The following is a 23,183-nucleotide window of genomic DNA, read 5'->3' as shown; positions in this document are numbered from 1 at the left end:
CCGGGTAATATTTTAGCACCGTCGTACTGGAAATAACAAATGTATATATACACAAAGTTACTCACATAACATATTCTATATTATTTTTGTCAGTTTTCTTGTATTCAACGAGGAATTAGCATGTGACTTACTCGTCTGTTGCAATTTTACTTAAAAAAATCTGAATTAGTATTAGTGTGAACTCAACTCCTTCTAATTTCGGACGCATCTTTTCGGACGATATGTTGGCTTAATCATACATCATTTACAATGCATGACACTATTTTTTTCATTACAAATCGCTTTACTTTTTTATATGATACTTATCATATTATATTTGAACAGCCGGATAATACATAAGATATGCAAGATGTTGAGCTTTTTGAACAGAGTTTATATTTCTCTGATCTTTCTTAAATTTTTTAAATCCAGGCTACCAAATGGTCTATTCAGTGCCTTATAGAGTTTTAGACATGAAATGGAAGGAATTCAAAGTTCGTAATGATTCCAAGGTTTTTTGTGGCTTTCTTAACCTTTTCAATTACGTATGTGCTTTTTGAAATTTATAAGTTAGCTTGTTAAAAATAACTCCCAAGATCCATTTACTCTTCCACAAGTCTTTCATAAAGTATTCGCAGGGTTCTGTTAGACTAATGTGCAAGCTTTTGCATTTCTTTGTGTTCAAAAGCATACAGTAACTTGTATGCCCATTTTTGGATCAGTTCAATTGTTCCTCATAGTTTTTCACTCAACTATTAAAAGATTATGACAAGCAAACCAATCAACTTTTTCATGGATACTCATTAAGAGGATGACTGTCTTAGATTTATTTCCATGCCCCAATTTCTTAAACAAGTTTAGGCAGAGCAATCCTTAAGTCTCTTATTTCAATTAATTTAACCAAAATACTTAACATTTTTTTTATAAAAAAATAGTTTATCTGATTATCGTGATAATTTTTTTTTTAGTTTCATTTAAATTCTTAAAACTTCAAATGAGAATAATACACAAGTTAAACCAAAACAAATAAAGTGGGCTTAGATTAATAGTGTTATTAGGTACCTGGTCCCAATTTCTTGATTTTTTTAAGTATAACTCACTTAAGTATCTTATTTCATTTAGAAAAAAACACTTACTTGAATATGATTTTGTGAAACAAAAAGTAGTTGATCTTATTAATCTCAAATATTATTTCCTTTAAAAGTCTCAAAACTCTTTTAAAAGAGAACATTACTGATTTTATACAAATTCAAAAATAGTGTTCTGAGCTTGATTCTGTTATGAGGGACTTAAGGTGGTTCGAGAAATTGGGGCCTGGTACTTAAATGTTTTTGTTCAAGAAAAAATTAGGACCCTAATGTTAGCATACATTACCTGCAGACTGTTTTGAGGAGCACCTTTGGATTCATCAAGCCTTATTCCAAAAAGGAAGTATTAGTAAGTTGTTATATCCAGGGCTTGAATTTAACTTTTTTTGATACTCGCAAATTTTTGCGAGTGCTTAAATTTTCAACTCGCAAAATCAGACAAAATCAGACACTCGCTCGAATGTTTTGAGGGCAAACCTTTGTGTTCGCTAGGAAAAGGTATATATTGTATGAAAAACAATGGTTTAAGGAATAGCGTAATTGTTTTAATAAATGATTATGTAATTGTTCTTTAAACAATATCATTATATATGTTACACTGATAATACATTCTTTTACATAGTAAAAAGTACTTGCCACATATAAATGAGTACCTGCCTGTGCGCATAACGTTAATCAACGTCATCAGTTTCTCTGTGATTAAAGAAAAATGAAAGTTGGCATTTCTTAAATTAGTTTTATATCGATTGTGATCACTGATTATGTTCATGTCTATTTCAAGGATTGCAAATTTTGAACTCGCAAACTTTGAGTGTCTCTAAATTCAACTCGCATTTTCCAACTTTGGCTTGCATTTTGCGAGTGTGCGAGTGCTTAATTCCAGCCCTGATATCAATTCATTTTCAAGGAAAATGTTATTTCTGAGAAGTGTCTTATCATCATTTCCTGCTCGTTCATTTAATTGGTTCTGTCATTGTTCTATGGAGAATTTTACGATGAGACTTAATTGTCATTAATTGTAGGATACATGAGTTTAAAAATAAAACAGCTGAACTTAAAAGTTGCACTCTCACAGATTGAGAGTTTTGATATGTTTTTAATTTTTGTCTCAGAATCAGCTAATTTGGGTATTTGCCTTCAATTCAGTCTTAAGATTACTCACAAGAGAACAGATTTCAATTTCTCAGAAAACAGCCATTTTTTTTCTTTTTTGTATTATTAACGCTTTTGCCAAAAAACATAAAATTTTGAACGTTAATATGAAACACTCAATATCATCTTTTGTTATCAGGTTTGTTTTACTGGGTTCCAGACATTTACGCAAAATTGACTCATTCCAAGACAAAAAATAAAGGAGTTGTCAAAACGGTCAATCTGTGTGAGTGAAGCTTTGAATGCACACAGTCTTGACTCTTGAGTTTAGGAAAAACATTACTAACCATGGATAAAATTGTTCTTTGATAGACTTGTTTATCAGCAGTTTACAATCCTTCCTTCAAAATATGCAAGTTTTTAGATGATTTATTAAGAAATAAAACATAATTCCACATTAAATATATTATAATAATAGTAATCAGCCCATCTGTCTGTCTGTCCCAACTAGGCAGGTTAGTCATGGCCAGCCAATGACCCCTATTGATTTTGAGGTCAGTGGGTCAAAGGGAAAGGTTGTGGTGAACTTGAGCAGAAAATCTGTTTTTGATTAATAACTGAAGAGGCAAAGGGCCCAGGGACCCCAAACTTGGTAGACAGGTTGTTCATGGCCAGTAGATGAACTCTATTGATTTAGGTCAGAGATCAGTTAGTCAATGGTCAAGGTTATGTTACTTTGAGCAGAAACATCAGTTTCCAAATAATAACTAAAGAATGCTGGGACCAAGAGACCTCAAATGTGGTAGGCAGTTTGGTCATGACCAGTAGATGACCCCTTTTGTTTTTGAGGTATGTGGGTCGAAGGTCAAGGTCATGGTGACCTTGATCTGAAAAGCTGTTTCTGATCCATTATTGAAGAATGCTGGGGCCAGGTTGGTCATGACCAGCACATGCCCACTATTGATTTTGAGGTCAGTGGGTCAAAGGTTAAGGTCAACCGCTGATAAACCTTTTTACCTAGGAACCTCATACTGTATTTGCAGATTGAACCATACCAGCAGTTGAAGCCATTGATCGAGCCATTTACCTACATTATTAACTTCAAAGTTATAAGTGCTTGTTATTTTGTTTATTTATTTAAGGAATGAATTACGTGATTGATGTCATAATTGGTGTATGAACGCTGTTGGGCTGGTTAAAGTATGTGGAGTCAACAACAAGATAAACAATTTTCAATTTACAAGTATATTGTTATGCGATCTGAGCATATCCTAAGATGTTTCGTTCATCGGATGATAATCGCAATTGTCGAAAGGCCGTTCATTTAAGGCATGGAAGTTGAGGTGTAAATATTTAAAGACAAAAGTTTATTTTTTTCATACCATTTTTCTATTCTAGGTTTTTTTTATCAATAATGCCAAACAATCTCATAAAAAAGTTCAACAGACACAATTTGACTTTCAGAGTTTCCTTCATGCAGTTACTTATCACCTTCTTGCCTTTTAAAAAAAAAATTGAACAATATTTGCAAGCTGCATAGGAAGGCCTAAGGGAAGGTCCTTATGAAAAAAATGTTAGAAACTAAAGGCTATCTGTCCATGTTGGCCCAATTTAATGGGTCTCTTTCTAATGAGGCCTTTTGGGTGCATTTGTCAAGTTCCTGTGACAGTGCTTGTTAAAAAAAAAATTCAGCATCATCATTGTAAGTTTAAAAATAATGCTAACAACTTCAAATTTGCCATGCTTCACTGGCTAGTCAGCGAATCTTTATCAGTTGTCTCTATCTCATTCTGTGGAGTTCAGATTATGGTTGCTCACCTTTTCTTCTTGCATTTAAGATGTACAAACAACAAAATATATAATAGAGAAAAATGAGCCATTTGTCTAAATTTAGAATTATAGACTATGACACCATCTTATCAAGGATTGTTTCTTACAATCGCTGATTCGAATTGATATTTCAGTGTAGAAAAGATACCTTTTTCCATACTTATAGTTGCACTTGTTATTTCAAACATTTTATATTTTTGATTTTCAAGCAACACATGCAATTTAAATTGATAACAATGCCATTATGTTTTATCCACTGAAAATTGTTAGGCCATATCTTATAGAAGGGGCTTACTTTTTAACTTCCATTGTTTAAATTTAAATATTGTCATACTTTTAAGTCATTTTGTGTTACAACCATCAATAAGATGTCAATGTTAAGAAATTCATATCGCAATAAAAGCAATACCGGTAATCATAGTTTTATCAATTCAGTTACATATAATTTCATGTGAAAACATGTTTCACACATAAAAAAACATGTTTAAATTTTAAAATGCTGACTTCAAAATGATTGGCTTGATCCTTTTGACCTACCAAGTTTTGATTAACTGATAAACCAGGGCATAGTTCATATCCTTGTGACTCACCTCTGGCAAAAATATATTTAAAGTTCAAATTTTCAACATTTACCAACAATTTTCATCCCTGTATCCCTAAACCCATTTTTCAATGAATATCATCATCTGTCAACAAATGCCATCAATTTCATTGAACTTTGGTGGCTTTTTATGGAAGATTCCTCCAGGTTCCAGCAATTTGAAGATAATTATTTGTTCACCATTTTCAACAGTTTTACACTGTTTACATAAATTGCCAGAGATTTCCATAAGTAACACCAGAAATTAATGAAAATCACTGAACTTTGATGTAAAACAAATGCAAAATGAAAGAAATAATTTATCCTAGCATCCTTTAAAACGATGTGTGTGTTTTACAGCTATCAACATGAAACTGAAATAAAGAAAGTTTAGTTAAATGTTAAGATGCTCCTATTTTCTGAACCTGATTTGTTTCTTGGAAATATAAATACAATAAAAATGAACCAAATTAGCACCTAGAATAAATGGTAAATTTGCTATTATAACAATACTATATCGAACTTACCATCTTCACTTCTTTCAATTGTATTTTTCGATTGTTTGTATTGTTGTATATATGTTCATTCCTATAACTGTCAAATATATATATATATAAATATAACTGTTGAAGATTTGAATCTAAGACATTTGTTTAACCTTCTGCTCTGAACAATACAATAAATGGAAGTAAAAGCAATTTTTAATTACTGCCTACTTACCATACATTCTACGTCATTGTCAAAATGGAAAATCCAGCTATAATGTAGGGTACTGCATTGCCCATTGTTTTGTGGGATAATATAGTTATGTGAAATTGATAAATTTAATTGATAAATTTCAGGAAATATGCTAAAAAGTGCAGACAAATGATGACTGTGAAGGATATTATTAGGCAGGCGAACAGTTCAAGAGTGAAGTATGTTCTAGAAGCACTCGTTGAGATCCGAAAGACTTACATTAAATCTCCTGCAGGTATGATTCGATATTAATGGTGTTTGAAAGTGAAATGTATTTCCATTGGGTCATTTCCTCTGTCTTTAATCTGTTTACAATTAATCAATGAAAACTACAGGGTAAAGCCCAGACTAAGACCATGTTTATAAATGTAGGCACAAGGATCAAGATCTAATAAACACCAAACAAGTAACACAACCTTACAAGACAACAATCATTAAAGCCTAAGATTCCATTAAATTAATATTTAAAGAATTGAGAAGTTTATTGTCATAATTACATGTATTCATTTTTATATAATCTTATTATCCTGTTGGGCTTTTTACAGTGGTGCATTGTTATCGATAAGTCGATTTACTATTAAACCGATTTGTTTTGCATTTCTCATGTTAAAACATGGTCACATGATTCATGATAAATAGTCTTAATTAGGGTTATTGCAACAATACCAGCACTTATCTGTCTACTAGTCAGATGGGTAACTGACGAATGTATGGTTTTTAGATTGACAAGTCAAAGAATAATGTAGGCTTTTCTATTTGCTCGGTGTTGGCGTTTGCTTTTGCGTCAGGCAAGTTTGGATTTTATCTCGAATAACGTTTGTTCATTTGACTTGATACTTTATATGGTTGTTCAGGGCCATCAGAAAATCATGTGTTACAACTTTCTATGACCCTCAATACAAATACTGGCGCATGATTGACAAAGAAGTTTGGTTCAAGTTTTAGGCCAAATTTGGGATTTTCTCAAATCTCCAATAATGTTCGCTGAATTGACTTGATACCTTATATAGTTGTTCAGGGCCATCAGACAATTGAGTAGATGACTCTTAATTATCCTGAATATAAATTATGGCCCAGACATAATACTTCACTTCAATTGTTTGCCTTCAAGACCGCAAGACAATTATGTTCCTTAGCTCTGTATGATTCTCAATACAAGTTAAATAGCCCCTGTTTATGAGATGCACATATTTCATCAATAATGCATGCTATTGAGTCATATAACACTTACAAGCAGTGTGTGTTATGGATCACTGGATGGGTTGTGATTTAATCATTTAGAAAGCCTCAGAAGAAGATAACTGCCAATCTTCCATTTAGTCTTTAATTGATTTTAGAAAGTGAATTACAGTCCAGACTCGCTATGTCGACGTCGGATATCTCGACTTTCCGGTTGTGACTTTTTTATCCGGTCCCGAATTTATTCCTTCTTATTTTATATAAAATAAATATGCTTGTGTCAATTTTTTTATGTCGACGTTTTCGCTATGTTGACCTCCTATTTCAGTCCCTGTGGTTGAATTTCACACGTTTCCCTTGTTCCTTATGTCGAACTATAGATCGAGCTAGGTGCGAAAATATTCATGACTACCGTGCGTGTCAAAATAACAAACTGTCATAAAGTTGTTTGTTTATGTTTTTTATTAAAGAAACATTTATTATACAAGAGACATTTATTGAAACCCACGAGGAGGCCCGTGATATCATGGGAAAATTCGACAACAATGAAAGTTACTTGACCAAGAAATTTCTCTACACTACATGTAGAAAGCAAACTCTTTTAAACCAATTAATTGAATTGAATTAAATAAATTTGACACAAATAAATCATTTTTTACTTTATATTTCAATAAGACATTAGCTGTTATCATGACGGTAACGTGTAACAAGACCGTTCAATTGCAGAAGTCGGACATAAATTGAACTCGGATGTGTTGAGTTTGGTGATATTGTTTTTGTAATTCGGATGTGTCGAATGTTCATTATGTCAACTTTTTTCCCTAGGTCCCGACAAAGTCGACATAACAATTTCGACTGTATTTAGTGGTACATGCATGTGCCACTGCCGGCTAACACCAAATACCGGTAGATTATTAGTAAAGTAAAAATAAACAATAACTGTTTTCAATAAACCTAGTAGACTAGTGCATACATCATTCATTATGAAAGTCATCTCCATTTGTAACAAGTCATAACATAGCTTCACAGCTGAGAGATACAATCAGTATATATAATTTAGTATACCAAGTTTTTTTCAGGAGTTTCTAGAATGGTTTTGGGAGGACTGGTGGAAAGGCTACTGGAGCTGATCAAAACTAGAACCAGTCTTGAGGAGAAGTACAGGTCAAAGGTCATTGACATGGCAACCAGCATTCTGGGTAACATGTGCATGGAGGAGTGTGCAAGGTCCAAGGTTTGTAAAGCATAGGATGTACATAGGAAGAACTTAGAATGCTGGATGAGTTCACTTTGTCCAGTACACTGTAAATTCCTAAAATGTTAAAACTTAGTAAGAATAAATGTTGATATTATTACAGACACTAGATTAATCAGTAATTTTCATCTGTTGTTTTTAAATCAAAGTTGAGGTATTGTCATAGGCTTTGTGTCGTCCACAGCATCTTCATCATCTTGCAAAACCTTGAATGTAAGCGATAAGTTGGAAAAGGTTCAAGTTATTTATATGAAACAGGTGAGCATTAACACCTGCTTGAAACAAGCTGATGAAGTATTTACACTCATTTTCTGTGCAAAACCTTTCATGAAGGCTTGAAACCAAGGATATCTTTGACACACAGATCCAGCTATAACTTACATACTTTAAAACATGAGTGATGCACCTGCATTAAGGATAATCTCGTGTTTCATTCACATTCAGTTTACAAAAAGTATATATTTTATAACATATTCACTGAAATCTTTATGACCAATGTTATCTTCAGTTGTAAGTTGTATTAAATTATTATAGCTTAATTGTGAGGACAGCTTAAAGCCGCTATGAGTCCATTTCCTGGGTATAAACCATAGCAGCTGGTGTCTTTGTTGAGAAGCCATGAGAAAGTACCTGAGAGTAGGGATTGAAACTAAAACCTCTTGGATGAGGGGTTGACACATAAACCACTAAGACCACTCTCTTCAATTATTGAATCTTGGTTATATTTTACAGGTTAATGAAGTTGGAGGCATGGCTGTGTTAGGTACTGTATGCTGCTTTTTTATAGACAATTAAATATATCTATCGAATTTACTGAACAACATTGTAGACCTTATAGTTGGTTTTGTTAATTATGACAATATAGTCTGTACTATCTTTGGCGCAGTTATCCATGGTTGATTATCTTTTACTTTTGTATCAAATCTGTATTTTAACAGAAAAATGTTTGATAAAGTGTTTTTTATTGTTACCATGGATTCATTATTATCATACAGTACAGGTATGTCTGATAACCTGTTTTATGCTCAAGTATTCAAGGTATACAATATATGAAATGTAAATGGCTTATTGTCCCCACAGTGGAGTTGTTTCTAACCACTGATGTAGAGCATGTGCAAAACCGCGCGTGTCGTTGCCTGGCAAACATGCTTCTATTGACCCAGAGTTGGGAAGTGGCAGACAATTCTGCAGTCATCGAGAGAGTTGTCAAGCTTCTGAAGGAGTCAAATGTAGAAGAACACAAATCAAATTACATAAGGACAATAAGGTATAAAAATACTAATAATTGATTATGAGAGATCTGTCAAATTGTTTAAAATTCTATAATTTCTTTTTATGCCCCTAAAGGGAGGCATATAGTGATTGGAACGCCCGTCTCATACTGTCTGTCAGTCCCCAAGGTTTCTGCTTAATATCTAAAGAAGGCCCAGGGACCTCAGATCCGATAAGCAAGTTCCTCATGACCAGCTGATAAACCCCATTGATTTTGAGGTCAGTGGGTCAAAGGTCAAGGTTGTTGCGACCTTAAGCTGAAATCTGTCTTGGTCTATAACTGAAGAACGCTGAGGCCCAGGGACCTCATCTTGGCATTTTGTTACAACAAGCAGTTGAACCCTATTGATTTTGATGTCAGTTGAACAAAAGTTAAGGTCATGGTGGCTGCTCACAATTTTATTTGACCTTAAATACAAATTATGACCCTTTCATTCAGGCTTTATTGACATCTGAATATTTACAAACTTCATGGGAAGGTAAGATAGGTCACCATGAAAATATGGTAGATACTGAAGGCTATTTGTATAGACAGAGCAAAATACTATTTGCTATCTGTCCTACAAGGCCATCCTGGGGCATTTGTCACGTTTCTGTGACATCATTTGTTTCATTTGATTTTTGAAATAGTGCTTTCAAAATTTCACTTTAATGTTCATAAGCTGTTTTTATTCCAGCTGTAGTAGAAATCTGAAATGTTTCCTCGCAAAGTAATAAATCAAAACCCCGCAATAATATAATTGCTGATTGCATTTATTGTGTTTGACCTTGATCTTCCTTATTAATATTTATAGGATAGACAGTGAATAATATGCGTGTTTCTGTTTCTAAAAGAAAATATAAGAATGTCTTGCATTGTGTCCCGTCTCAGACTGCTAGGTAAGACGGGCACCCATGTACGGAGACTGGTGGAGAAGAATGGTGTAATTGAGGTGGCAAGGCTTCTAGATTCTGACTCGCCCGATATCTGCCAGGCGGCCCTCAGGTGCATCCATAGCCTCTCTGTGCACAGGTCTGTAGTATGATGCATGTATTAGGTATGGTGGGTCTGTAGTGTGATGCAGGTATTATGTACAGTGGGTCTGTAGTATGATGCAGGTATTAGGTACGGTGGGTCTGTAGTATGATGCAGGTATTAGGTATGGTGGGTCAGTAGTATGATGCATGTATTAGTATGATGCATGTATTAGATATGGTGGGTCTGTAGTATGATGCATGTATTAGGTCGGTGGGTCTGAAGTATAATGCAAGTATTAAGTACGGTGGGTCTGTAGTACGAGTCAGGTATTAGGTACGGTGGGTCTGTTGTATGATGCAAGTATTAGGTACGATGGGTCTGTAGTATGATGCAGGTATAAGGAACGGTGCGTCTGTAGTATGATGCAGGTATTAGGTACGGTGGGTCTGTAGTATGATGCAGGTATTAGGTACTTTGGGTCTGTAGTGTGATGCAGGTATTATGTACAGTGGGTCTGTAGTATGATGCATGTATTAGGTACGGTGGGTCTGTAGTATGATGCAGGTATTAGGTATGGTGGGTCTGTAGTGTGATGCAGGTATTAGGTACGGTGGGTCTGTAGTATGATGCATGTATTAGATATGGTGGGTCTGTAGTATGATGCAGGTATTAGGTACGGTGGGTCTGTAGTGTGATGCAGGTATTAGGTACAGTGGGTCTGTAGTATGATGCAGGTATTAGATATGGTGGGTCTGTAGTATGATGCATGTATTAGGTCGGTGGGTCTGAAGTATGATGCAAGTATTAAGTACGGTGGGTCTGTAGTACGAGTCAGGTATTAGGTACGGTGGGTCTGTTGTATGATGCATGTATTAGGTATGATGGGTCTGTAGTATGATGCAGGTATAAGGTACGGTGGGTCTGTAGTATGATGCAGGTATTAGGTACGGTGGGTCTGTAGTATGATGCAGGTATTAGGTACTTTGGGTCTGTAGTGTGATGCAGGTATTATGTACAGTGGGTCTGTAGTATGATGCATGTATTAGGTAAGTTGGGTCTGTAGTATGATGCAGGTATTAGGTATGGTGGGTCTGTTGTGTGATGCAGGTATTAGGTACAGTGGGTCTGTAGTATGATGCAGGTATTAGGTACGGTGGGTCTGTAGTATGATGCAGGTATTAGATATGGTGGGTCTGTATTATGATGCATGTATTAGATATGGTGGGTCTGTAGTATGTGCATGTATTAAGTACGTTGGGTCTGTAGTGTGATGCAGGTATTAGGTACGGTGGGTCTGTAGTATGATGCATGTATTAGATATGGTGGGTCTGTAGTATGATGCAGGTATTAGGTATGGTGGGTCTGTAGTGTGATGCAGGTATTAGGTACGGTGGGTCTGTAGTATGATGCAGGTATTAGGTACGATGGGTCTGAAGTATGATGCAGGTATTAGGTAAAGTGAGTTTGTAGTATGATGCAGGTATTAGGTACGATGGGTCTGAAGTATGATGCAGGTATTAGGTACGATGGGTCTGTAGTATGATGCAGGTATTAGGTACGATGGGTCTGTAGTATGATGCAGGTATTAGGTACGGTGGGTCTGTTGTATGATGCAGGTATTAGGTACGGTGGGTCTGTAGTATGATGCAGGTATTAGGTACAGTGGGTCTGTAGTATGATGCATGTATTAGATTTGGTGGGTCTGTAGAATGATGCATGTATTAAGTACGATGGGTCTGTTGTATGATGCATGTATTAGGTACGATGGGGTCGGAGCATAATGCAGGTATTAAGTACAGTGGGTTTGTAGTATGATGCAGGTATAAGGTACGGTGCATCTGTAGTATGATGCATGTATTAGATATGGTGGGTCTGTAGTATGATGCAGGTATTAGGTACGGTGGGTCTGTAGTGTGATGCAGGTATTAGGTACGGTGGGTCTGTAGTATGATGCAAGTATTAGGTACGATGGGTCTGAAGTATGATGCAGGTATTAGGTACAGTGGGTCTGTTGTATGATGCAGGTATTAGGTACGGTGGGTCTGTAGTATGATGCAGGTATTAGGTAAAGTGAGTCTGTAGTATGATGCAGGTATTAGGTACGATGGGTCTGAAATATGATGCAGGTATTAGGTACCATGGGTCTGTAGTATGATGCAGGTATTAGGTACGGTGGGTCTGTAGTATGATGCAGGTATTAGGTACGGTGGGTCTGTAGTATGATGCAGGTATTAGGTACGATGGGTCTGAAGTATGATGCAGGTATTAGGTACGGTGGGTCTGTAGTATGATGCATGTATTAGATTTGGTGGGTCTGTAGAATGATGAATGTATTAAGTACGATGGGTCTGTTGTATGATGCATGTATTAGGTACGATGGGGTCTGTAGCATAATGCTGGTATTAAGTACAGTGGGTTTGTAGTATGATGCAGGTATAAGGTACGGTGCATCTGTAGTATGATGCAGGTATTAGGTATAATGGGTCTGTAGTATGATGCAGGTATCAGGTACGGTAGATTGTAATGTGATGCAGGTATAAGGTATGGTGGGTCTGTAGTATGATGCAAGTATTAGGTATGGTGTGTCTGTAGTATGATGCAGGTATAAGGTATTGTGGGTCTGTTGTATGATGCAGGTATTAGTATGATGCATGTTTTAGGTACGGTGGGTCTGTAGTATGATGCAGGTATAAGGTACGGTGGGTCTGTAGTATGATGCAGGTATTAGGTACAGTGGGTCTGTAGTATGATGCAGGTATTAGGTACAGTGGGTCTGTAGTGTGATGCAGGCATAAGGTATGGTGGGTCTGTAGTGTGATGCAGGTATTGGGTACGGTGGGTCTGAAGTATGATGCAGGTATAAGGTACAGTGGGTCTGTAGTGTGATGCAGGCATAAAGTATGGTGGTCTGTAGTGTGATGCAGGAATTGGGTACGGTGGGTCTGAAGTATGATGCAGATATTAGGTACGGTGGGTCTGTAGTATGATGCAAGTATTAGGTAAAGTGGGTCTGTATCGTGATGCAGGTATTTGTATGATGCAAGTATTAGGTATGGGGGGTCTGTAGTATGATGAAGGTTTTAGGTACGGTGGGTCTGTAGTATGATGCATGTATTAGATATGTTGGGTCTGTAGTATGATGCAGGTATTAGGTATGGTGGGTCTGTAGTATGATGCAGGTATTAGGTACGATGGGTCTGTATCGTGATGCAGGTATTAGTATGATGCATGTATTAGATATGTTGGGTCTGTAGTATGGTGCAGGTATTAGGTATGGTGGGTCTGTAGTATGAGTCAGGTATAAGATACGTTGGGTCTGTAGTATGATGCAGGTATTAGGTATGGTGGGTCTGTAGTATGAGTCAGGTATAAGATACGTTGGGTCTGTAGTATGATGCAGGTATTAGGTATGGTGGGTCTGTAGTATGATGCAGGTATTGGGTATGATGGGTCTGTAGTATGATGCAGGTATTAGGTACGGTGGGTCTGTAGTATGATGCAGGTATTAGGTATGATGTGTGTGTAGTATGATGCAGGTATTGGGTACGGTGGGTCTGTAGTATGATGGAGGTATTGGGTATGGTGGGTCTGTAGTACGATGCAGGTATTAGGTATGATGGGTCTGTAGTATGATGCAGGTATTAGGTATGGTGGGTCTGTAGTATGATGCAGATATTAGGTATTGTGGGTCTGTAGTATGATGCAGGTATTAGGTACAGTGGGTCTGTAGTATGATGCAGGTATTAGGTATGATGGGTGTGTAGTATGATGCAGGTATTGGGTATGGTGGGTCTGTAGTATGATGCAGGTATTGGGTGTGATGGGTCTGTAGTATGATGCAGGTATTAGGTACAGTGGGTCTGTAGTACGATGCAGGTATTAGGTATGATGGGTCTGTAGTATGATGCAGGTATTAGGTACGGTGGGTCTGAAGTATGATGCAGGTATTAGGTACAGTGGGTCTGTAGTATGATGCATGTATTAGATTTGGTGGGTCTGTAGAATGATGCATGTATTAAGAACGATGGGTCTGTTGTATGATGCATGTATTAGGTACGGTGGGTCTGTAGCATAATGCTGGTATTAAGTACAGTGGGTTTGTAGTATGATGCAGGTATAAGGTACGGTGCATCTGTAGTATGATGCAGGTATTAGGTATAATGGGTCTGTAGTATGATGCAGGTATCAGGTACGGAAGATTGTAATGTGATGCAGGTATTAGGTATGGTGGGTCTGTAGTATGATGCAAGTATTAGGTATGGTGTGTCTGTAGTATGATGCAGGTATATGGTATTGTGGGTCTGTTGTATGATGCAGGTATTAGTATGATGCATGTTTTAGGTACGGTGGGTCTGTAGTATGATGCAGGTATAAGGTACGGCGGGTCTGTAGTATGATGCAGGTTTTAGGTACAGTGGGTCTGTAGTATGATGCAGGTATTAGGTACAGTGGGTCTGTAGTGTGATGCAGGCATAAGGTATGGTGGGTCTGTAGTGTGATGCAGGTATTGGGTACGGTGGGTTTGAAGTATGATGCAGGTATTAGGTACAGTGGGTCTGTAGTTTGATGCAGGCATAAAGTATGGTGGTCTGTAGTGTGATGCAGGAATTGGGTACGGTGGGTCTGAAGTATGATGCAGATATTAGGTACGGTGGGTCTGTAGTATGATGCAAGTATTAGGTAAAGTAGGTCTGTTGTATGATGCAGGTATTAGTATGATGCATGTTTTAGGTACGGTGGGTCTGTAGTATCGTGATGCAGGTATTTGTATGATGCAAGTATTAGGTATGGGGGGTCTGTAGTATGATGAAGGTTTTAGGTACGGTGGGTCTGTAGTATGATGCATGTATTAGATATGTTGGGTCTGTAGTATGATGCAGGTATTAGGTATGGTGGGTCTGTAGTATGATGTCGGTATTAGGTAGGATGGGTCTGTATCGTGATGCAGGTATTATTATGATGCATGTATTAGATATGTTGGGTCTGTAGTATGGTGCAGGTATTAGGTATGGTGGGTCTGTAGTATGAGTCAGGTATAAGATACGTTGGGTCTGTAGTATGATGCAGGTATTAGGTATGGTGGGTCTGTAGTATGATGCAGGTATTGGGTATGATGGGTCTGTAGTATGATGCAGGTATTAGGTACGGTGGGTCTGTAGTATGATGCAGGTATTAGGTATGATGGGTGTGTAGTATGATGCAGGTATTGGGTACGGTGGGTCTGTAGTATGATGCAGGTATTGGGTATGGTGGGTCTGTAGTATGATGCAGGTATTAGGTACGGTGGGTCTGTAGTACGATGCAGGTATTAGGTATGATGGGTCTGTAGTATGATGCAGGTATTAGGTATGGTGGGTCTGTAGTATGATGCAGATATTAGGTATTGTGGGTCTGTAGTATGATGCAGGTATTAGGTATGTTGGGTCTGTAGTATGATGCAGGTATTAGGTACGATGGGTTTGTAGTATGATGCAGGTATTAGGTACGATGGGTCTGTAGTATGATGCAGGTATTAGGTACGATGGGTCTGTAGTATGATGCAGGTATTAGGTATGATGGGTGTGTAGTATGATGCAGGTATTAGGTACGGTGGGTCTGTAGTATGATGCAGGTATTAGGTATGATGGGTCTGTAGTATGATGCTGATATTAGGTATGGTGGGTCTGTAGTATGATGCAGGTATTAGGTACGATGGGTCTGTATCGTGATGCAGGTATTAGTATGATGCATGTATTAGATACGTTGGGTCTGTAGTATGGTGCAGGTATTAGGTATGGTGGGTCTGTAGTATGAGTCAGGTATAAGATACGTTGGGTCTGTAGTATGATGCAGGTATTAGGTATGGTGGGTCTGTAGTATGATGCAGGTATTGGGTATGATGGGTCTGTAGTATGATGCAGGTATTAGGTACGGTGGGTCTGTAGTATGATGCAGGTATTAGGTATGATGGGTGTGTAGTATGATGCAGGTATTGGGTACGGTGGGTCTGTAGTATGATGCAGGTATAGGGTATGGTGGGTCTGTAGTATGATGCAGGTATTAGGTACGGTGGGTCTGTAGTACGATGCAGGTATTAGGTACGGTGGGTCTGTAGTACGATGCAGGTATTAGGTATGGTGGGTCTGTAGTATGATGCAGGTATTAGGTATGGTGGGTCTGAAGTATGATGCAGGTATTCGGTATGGTGGGTCTGTAGTATGATGCAGGTATTAGGTATGATGGGTCTGTAGTATGATGCAGGTATTAGGTACATTGGGTCGGTAGTATGATGCAGGTATTAGGTACGATGGGTCTGTAGTATGATGCAGGTATTAGGTACGATGGGTCTGTAGTATGATGCAGGTATTAGGTACGATGGGTCTGTAGTATGATGCAGGTATTAGGTATGATGGGTGTGTAGTATGATGCAGGTATTGGGTACGGTGGGTCTGTAGTGTGATGCAGGTATTGGGTATGGTGGGTCTGTAGTATGATGCAGGTATTAGGTATGGTGGGTCTGTAGTATGATGCAGGTATTAGGTATGATGGGTCTGTAGTATGATGCAGATATTAGGTATGGTGGGCCTGTAGTATGATGCAGGTATTAGGTATGGTGGGTCTGTAGTATGATGCAGGTATTAGGTACTTTGGGTCGGTAGTTTGATGCAGGTATTAGGTACGATGGGTCTGAAGTATGATGCAGGTATTAGGTATGGTGGGTCTGTAGTATGATGCAGGTATTAGGTATGGTGGGTCTGTAGTATGATGCAGGTATTAGGTACGGTGGGTCTGTAGTATGATGCAGGTATTAGGTATGGTGGGTCTGTAGTATGATGCAGGTATTAGGTACGATAGGTCTGAAGTATGATGCAGGTATTAGGTACCGTGGGTCTGTAGTATGATGCAGGTATTAGGTACGATGGGTCTGTAGTATGATGCAGGTATTAGGTATGGTGGGTCTGTAGTATGATGCAGGTATTAGGTACGATGGGTCTGTAGTATGATGCAGGTATTAGGTACCGTGGGTCTGTAGAAAAAAAAGGAACCAGCTTGATATCCAAAATTCAGTGAATCTCAACACTTGCATGCAGAAAACTTTAAACAGAATGAGATGTATACCTTTACTACAATGCTGAAATCTATTTGTGCAATTCAGTTGCAGTGAGCAGTTTTCATGCCAGGTTGTTTCCTCAGGCCAGCTGTCCAAGCTTCTAACCCTAGCCCAGTCTTTCAGTCATGAGGCCTTCAAGCTTGTAGTCAGGCTCTGTGAATATTGTGTGTTCAGACAAGAGTTTGGAAGTGCGGGAGGAATAGAAACATTCAAGGAAATGTATCAAAGTGAAGGAAATGAGTTGGAAAATTGGAGACTAGATATACTGAATGTGCTTTGTCTATGTTGCAAGGAGGTTGTTAATAGATTGAAGATTAGAGAGCAGAAAGTGTTTAATGTGTTCATGGAATCTCTTGAGAGTGAAGAATATAAGCACATTCATGAGAGGATCATTAGTGCATTGCTTTACTTCATTTATGATGATAAAGGATTTCCCATGCTACTTGAGGCTGGACTTGTTAATGTTCTTATAAAGTGTCTAAAGTTAGTCTGTGGCATTGATAACAGCGCAAGTACTGCAGACACAAATGTTAATGACAGGGATGAACAGAATATAAATACACATGAATTACAGTCCACATCTGATGAAGTTTTTGGTGTTGAAGAGAAGGAAAGCAAAACTAAGGAAGTAAATAAATCAACAATCACTGTAGTTTCAATTACAGCACACCCTATTAAAATGATAACTGCCAAAGAGAATGAAAGTAAAAGTTTTGGGAGTGTGGAAGGGGTAGACATTGGTGACATTGACTCTGATAACGAGATTGGAAAAGTTGAAATCAAAGCCTCAGCAGGAAGACCAGTGTATAGCATAAACAGTCCAACATACAAACCCCAGCCATACTGGAAGGGTGAGGAAACTGACACACCCACCTGTATTCAGAGGTTTACACCCCTGCATGCAGCAGATTCAGCCCCCAGTACAGGTTACAGCCCATTCAGTAGTGCCTCTTACTACTCACCAGGGGAAAGTTCTCCGGAGTATGGCTCATGTACTTCTCCTCAGACTGGTAACTCTTGTTCTCCTCCGCAGTCGAGTCACAATGTTGATGATGGTAAAGCTAGTCCTGTAGGTAGGCCCGGTCACCGTGGATACAGACCTCTGTCTGGTTCCCAGTGTCCTGACCAGATGCATCCCAAATACCCAAAATACACGGACATCAGTTGCCAGTTATACAAGCATGAAGAGCAGCCAGATGCCTCTCACAGTCCACAGAAATCAGAAAAACGAAGTGACCACCATCTATTTGCAAGAGATGACAAAGTGCAGCCTGAAACAGCTGATTCACCCAAGTCTTGCATGTCTGGGTATAGTGGGGATTTTGAGGATAATCTTGGAGGTTATAGCCCAGTGTACAGCCCTTGTTTTAGTGTGGATCCTGATGTTGAACCAATGTCTGAGTCCGATGAAATTAAAGAAAAAGATGTTGAGGTGGAATGTGATAAAAGTAAGAAGGATGATAAGGATTATTGTTATAGAGTAGCTGACAATGAGATTGACAATGCTGACATTGACGATTATGCCTTCAGTATCATGCAAGATAAGAAAGACCAAGAGACTGTGGTCACTAAAAATCAGGCTGAAGAAAAAGTTATGTCAATAGTTTCTTCAGAAAATAATCCCCAATTACAACGTGCTTGTAGAAGTCTACCTATGATGTCAGATCCATACGTGAACAACATTTTGGTTCTCTTATCCCGGGTTTCTCAGATGGAAAACCCTACACCACATCTTGTAACCATGGAAACTGTCTCTAGTCTTCTCAGCTACCTGTCAGAAATGGAGAAACCTCATGCACGATGTGCCAGACTTCTGTCAAGAGTTTTCAGGAATCCTTTGTGCTTTGAACAGATAATCAACCTGGGACTTCCAGTCCTGATTTATAACATGTTGTTACGAGATAAGGATGTTAGCAAGCTAGCGATTTTGTTGAATGAGATGGGAGGAAGGAAGAAACGGAAAGTTACATACAGCAAAGGAAGCAGCTTGCAGGATGATTCTGATTCAGACAGGTACATCTTTACAGATATTAAAATATGTAAGATATGATACTGGGATAAACTTTGATATCTGAAACATATATATGCAAAGATGCTTGTAGTATTTTACAGAAAACATTATTTTATGAGAACAGGATAATTTTTAAGCTCTGCTGGTATATTTTTCGAAGATCAACACAGTTATTTCAATGTTCTATATATATTTATACTAGTTATTAACTTGGCCAACAATTTAAGGTTTTCAGTGAGTGATTGGTCAATGTTTGAGAATGAACCTCCTAGTAAACGCCAGAAAAACAACAGTGATGGTGGCCACTCTTCTACAAGGGGTAAACATACAGCTAGTAAATTCTAGAAGTCATTTTGAAGTAATGTCTGATTTTGTTTGAACAGTGGTTGCAAGTGTTGAAGCTTGTCAATTTGTTTATCAGTAAAGTGTGCTTATTGCATATAATATACAGTTATTAAAAAATACAGTTCTCCACTTAAAGAAACATGGAAGGTATAAAGACTTATGGCCCCTTGATAAAAAATTTTGCATTACTTATTCAATATGTCACATACTCAGAAAAGTAAGCAGCCAGTACAAGGATCAAACCTGGGAACACATGCTTGCAAAACAGGTGTTCTTACAACTGAGCTAACTCACATACTCTCTGACCAAAATTCACCCTCTTTGTGTTTGATTTGTCACTAAATTACCAGACCTTTATAACCAGTTTGGGCCTCATAACTCACCACAATTCTCAGTCCCACCATGCACTTGGCACTAGCCATTGTTAGTGTGAGTCAGTACCTTGATGCATAACATAAAAAAATCCATGAACTACATGTTCATAAACATATTTAATTTCCAGGCCATGTTAAGGATGTAAGCTGGTCAGGCTGGTGCGGGCTTGCCCTCCTTGAGGACCTATCGGGTGTGGCAAGTTCTATGTATGGGCGAGGGCTGGTGGAAAGGCTTCTTCTGACAGCACCACAGTTACACACCGCTCTCAATATACTCTACATCACATGGTAATATAAATGATCAGTGAACGAAGTAGGGGTAAAAAACTTTTATGTGTCTCAATGGAGGCATACAGTAATGGTGCTGTTCATCTCTTAGTCTGTAATCATTGTTACAGCCTCTACTTTGTTGTAACATTAACACAAATGTAGATCACCATGGGAGTATTTGCTTTGCCTAAGCCATCATAATTTGAACTCTTAATTCAAAGCTAAAGGTCACACTGGTTGGTCTCCGCAGAGCACAATAGGGATTTAGAAGCTCAAGGCCACACTGGTTGGTCTTTGCAGCGCACAGTAATGATTTCTATGCTTAAGGTCACAAAGATTTTATCTTTGCATAGACAGTAGGGCTTTATTAGCTCAAGGTCACATAGGTTGGTTTCTGCAGAGCACAAAAGATATCATAGCTCAATGTCACACTCCTTGGTATTTGCACAACATAATAGGAATTGTCACAGTTTAGACTGTTATTTTTTACCTAGTGGAGATCTGATCTGCACAAATAATCATGATTTCTCTTTAACATTGATAGTAAATTGGTTTTGAACTTACATATGTGTACAAATACATGTATTTAACCATTCATATTTTTGTTTTACATGTAATTTCAGGAGTTTGGATTCAAGACAGTATTATTTCATACAGTTGGTTATCCTGGACCAAGTTCTGACTGTGATGAAGAACTTCTGCTCCTCACCTGTAGGAGACATTGCTAGTGTTCTCTATGGGATCTCACTTCTTACCAAAGTCACCCATGCAGCTAACAAGTTCTGTAAACCCATAAGGCAATCTGTTCAGCCATATTTAAATGAAGACTGTAAGCTGAAAAATGTGGACCAGTCCTCAGATAGTGTATGTTTTCTTGTAAATGATGAGAAAGTACTAGCAGATAGGTCAACCCTGGTTTCAAGGTCAGACATATTTTCTGCCATGCTCAGTGGTAACTTCTCAGAGTCCTCTCTCTCAGAAGTGCCAGTGACATGTTGTTGTTCTCTGGCATTCCGGTGTGTGGTACACTACATTCATGGATGTGAAGTCCGGACTTGTGATACGCTTCAGAAAATGTACTGTAATGATATCAACACAAGGACAGTCAGTGAAGTGATTGACATTGTAAATGAGGCAGATAAATACATGCTTGATGGACTGAAAGCACAAGCCTCTGACTGCCTGTTCTATACATACATCAATTCAGAAACAGCATATTCCATTTTCAAAGTTGGAGCTTTATACAGATGGACCAAATTTCTCAAAGCAGCTGTGACAAGAGTGTTCTGTGACAACGATTTTGAGAGAATTGTCAAAAATGTTCAGAAATTCTTGTGCTCAGATTACTCAGAATTATTTATCGATACAATTTGTGATATTCTTACTGAATAATGATTTTAATTAATTACACTTTATACTCGGAGAAGTGCCATATTATAGTAATACAACATTTTATTGTTTCTAGATGTAACTGTTGACTGTGTTCAAAAGAAAATGAAACAATGTTCAAAAGAAAATGAAACACCAGGCTTTTTGTTTGATTCAATTTTCCAAGCAGTAACTAAATGAAGTAATTCTTTTGCTTCTTAAAAGCCTTGTTCTTCATGAGTCATTTCAATAACATCACATGGTAATCTCATTTACTGAAACAACTTTTTTGGACCAATATTCCACCTGTTACAAGTGTATAAGTTTATAATTATTTGTATTTGCATATGATAGAACTCCTTGTTGATTAACAATGCATGAAAGCAGACTGAAATGTTTATATTTATTGCTTTTGTCATTGAATTGTTTCAAGCTTTAATGAACAAAATTGGTTTATGCTCTGAGCTTCATGCTTTTCATTGTTTATTTTTCTGTTTTCCAGTGCATTAATTACGGGTAGATTGTCTTTAGGGTATATACTATATCACATTGCATTAATTTAGTTTCAGTGGCATTTGTTTTATATTTACAATGTAATAAATATCAACTTCAATCCATAGTGTTGATTTGTACATGGAGTGGAATATTGCAGGTTATAATTAGACAGATCACAGGAGTATTACTGTGTTATTGTGTATTACGGTTTGGTTTGACCCAAGTTATTTACTAATGAATAATTTTAAATAAAAAACAGTCAATTTTGAGTAAAAACAGTTTATAGGTATATTATTGTTTGCGTACAGTATGGTGCCGTTCAAAGTATTCAAATGAAACTTGGTATACATGCTACCAAAGACAATATGTACATGATAAATAAGGTATATAACTCTGGCTTTAATAATTTTTGAGTTATGCCCCTTGTTCAACTGAATAAATAACAAACATTGACGTAACCTTTACTGTGATCTAATTAGTGAACAGTAATATATGTGAAGATTTTCAATGATTGATTTTTAAATCATAAGAAAATACTGATTGTTAACATGATCATTATTTATATTTTTGTTGTAACATTATTGAATAAATAAATTTATTGTAAATATAGTCTTATTTGATCTTGTAGGTTTTGTTAATGTTATATTTTAGCAAGTTGACCAATTCTTGTTTATGATATATCAGATGGACTTTCGTTAGTAGTGGTACTATACCCTTTTCTAAAATATACACAGTGTTTTTTTACTATACTCTGAGGACCTCTTTTATAGTGACACACATATACATTTACAGTAAACAATAATCTGCTATGTACATGTGAATAAGGACCAATTACCATTTCTTGGTGATAGCCAGTATAAATCACCATCAAAGTCATTAGTTGGGATCAAATCATGAATCCGGGATCCAACATGATTACCACTGGACCATTGATATCTATTCAAACCTATTACACTTTATTAACTATCCATCATTCAAGCCTTATTTCACACTTTTATCAGGAATACTAATTCCTTTGTGTACATTTATCTGATATACAGTACCACAGAACTGTTTTGACCTGAAATGAGTATTACCATTACCATTGAACACTAGCCGAATGGGACGGTGTAATTATATGACATGCAAAATCATAGCAAGTATGGGTACACAAAAATGAATAGTCAGACCTATAATGGTTGGGATTGACAATACAGTGCACTGCAGGTGCACACCGATCAGCACATAATGGTAAGTATTGGTTCTACCGTGACTGTAAC

At 37.4% G+C, this 23,183-nt stretch overlaps 1 protein-coding gene across 3 annotated transcripts; it reads left to right on the top strand.

Moving 5' to 3' along the window:
• Positions 1-9: 9 nt before the first annotated feature.
• LOC128232261 (uncharacterized) lies at positions 10-22,042 on the top strand. 3 transcript variants are annotated; one of them, XM_052945728.1, is made up of 11 exons: positions 21-41; positions 1,360-1,416; positions 5,412-5,542; positions 7,566-7,720; positions 8,474-8,504; positions 8,822-9,008; positions 9,885-10,025; positions 17,107-19,074; positions 19,300-19,391; positions 19,920-20,079; positions 20,685-22,042. In XM_052945728.1, the coding sequence occupies exons 3-11, from the start codon at positions 5,437-5,439 to the stop codon at positions 21,451-21,453; spliced, it is 3,609 nt and encodes a 1,202-aa protein (XP_052801688.1). In that variant the 5' UTR covers positions 21-41; positions 1,360-1,416; positions 5,412-5,436; the 3' UTR covers positions 21,454-22,042. The 3 variants fall into 3 exon arrangements, with proteins under 3 accessions (XP_052801686.1, XP_052801688.1, XP_052801687.1); XM_052945726.1 differs by lacking the exon at positions 1,360-1,416 and having other exon boundaries at positions 10-41; XM_052945727.1 differs by lacking the exon at positions 21-41 and having other exon boundaries at positions 604-1,416.
• The last annotated feature ends 1,141 nt before the right edge of the window (positions 22,043-23,183 follow it).

Source organism: Mya arenaria, chromosome 4 (genome assembly GCF_026914265.1).
Source record: "Mya arenaria isolate MELC-2E11 chromosome 4, ASM2691426v1".
NCBI lineage: Eukaryota > Metazoa > Mollusca > Bivalvia > Myida > Myidae > Mya > Mya arenaria.
The sequence above is the reverse complement of the archived record's forward strand: the minus strand, read 5'-3'. Positions and strand labels throughout refer to the sequence as shown.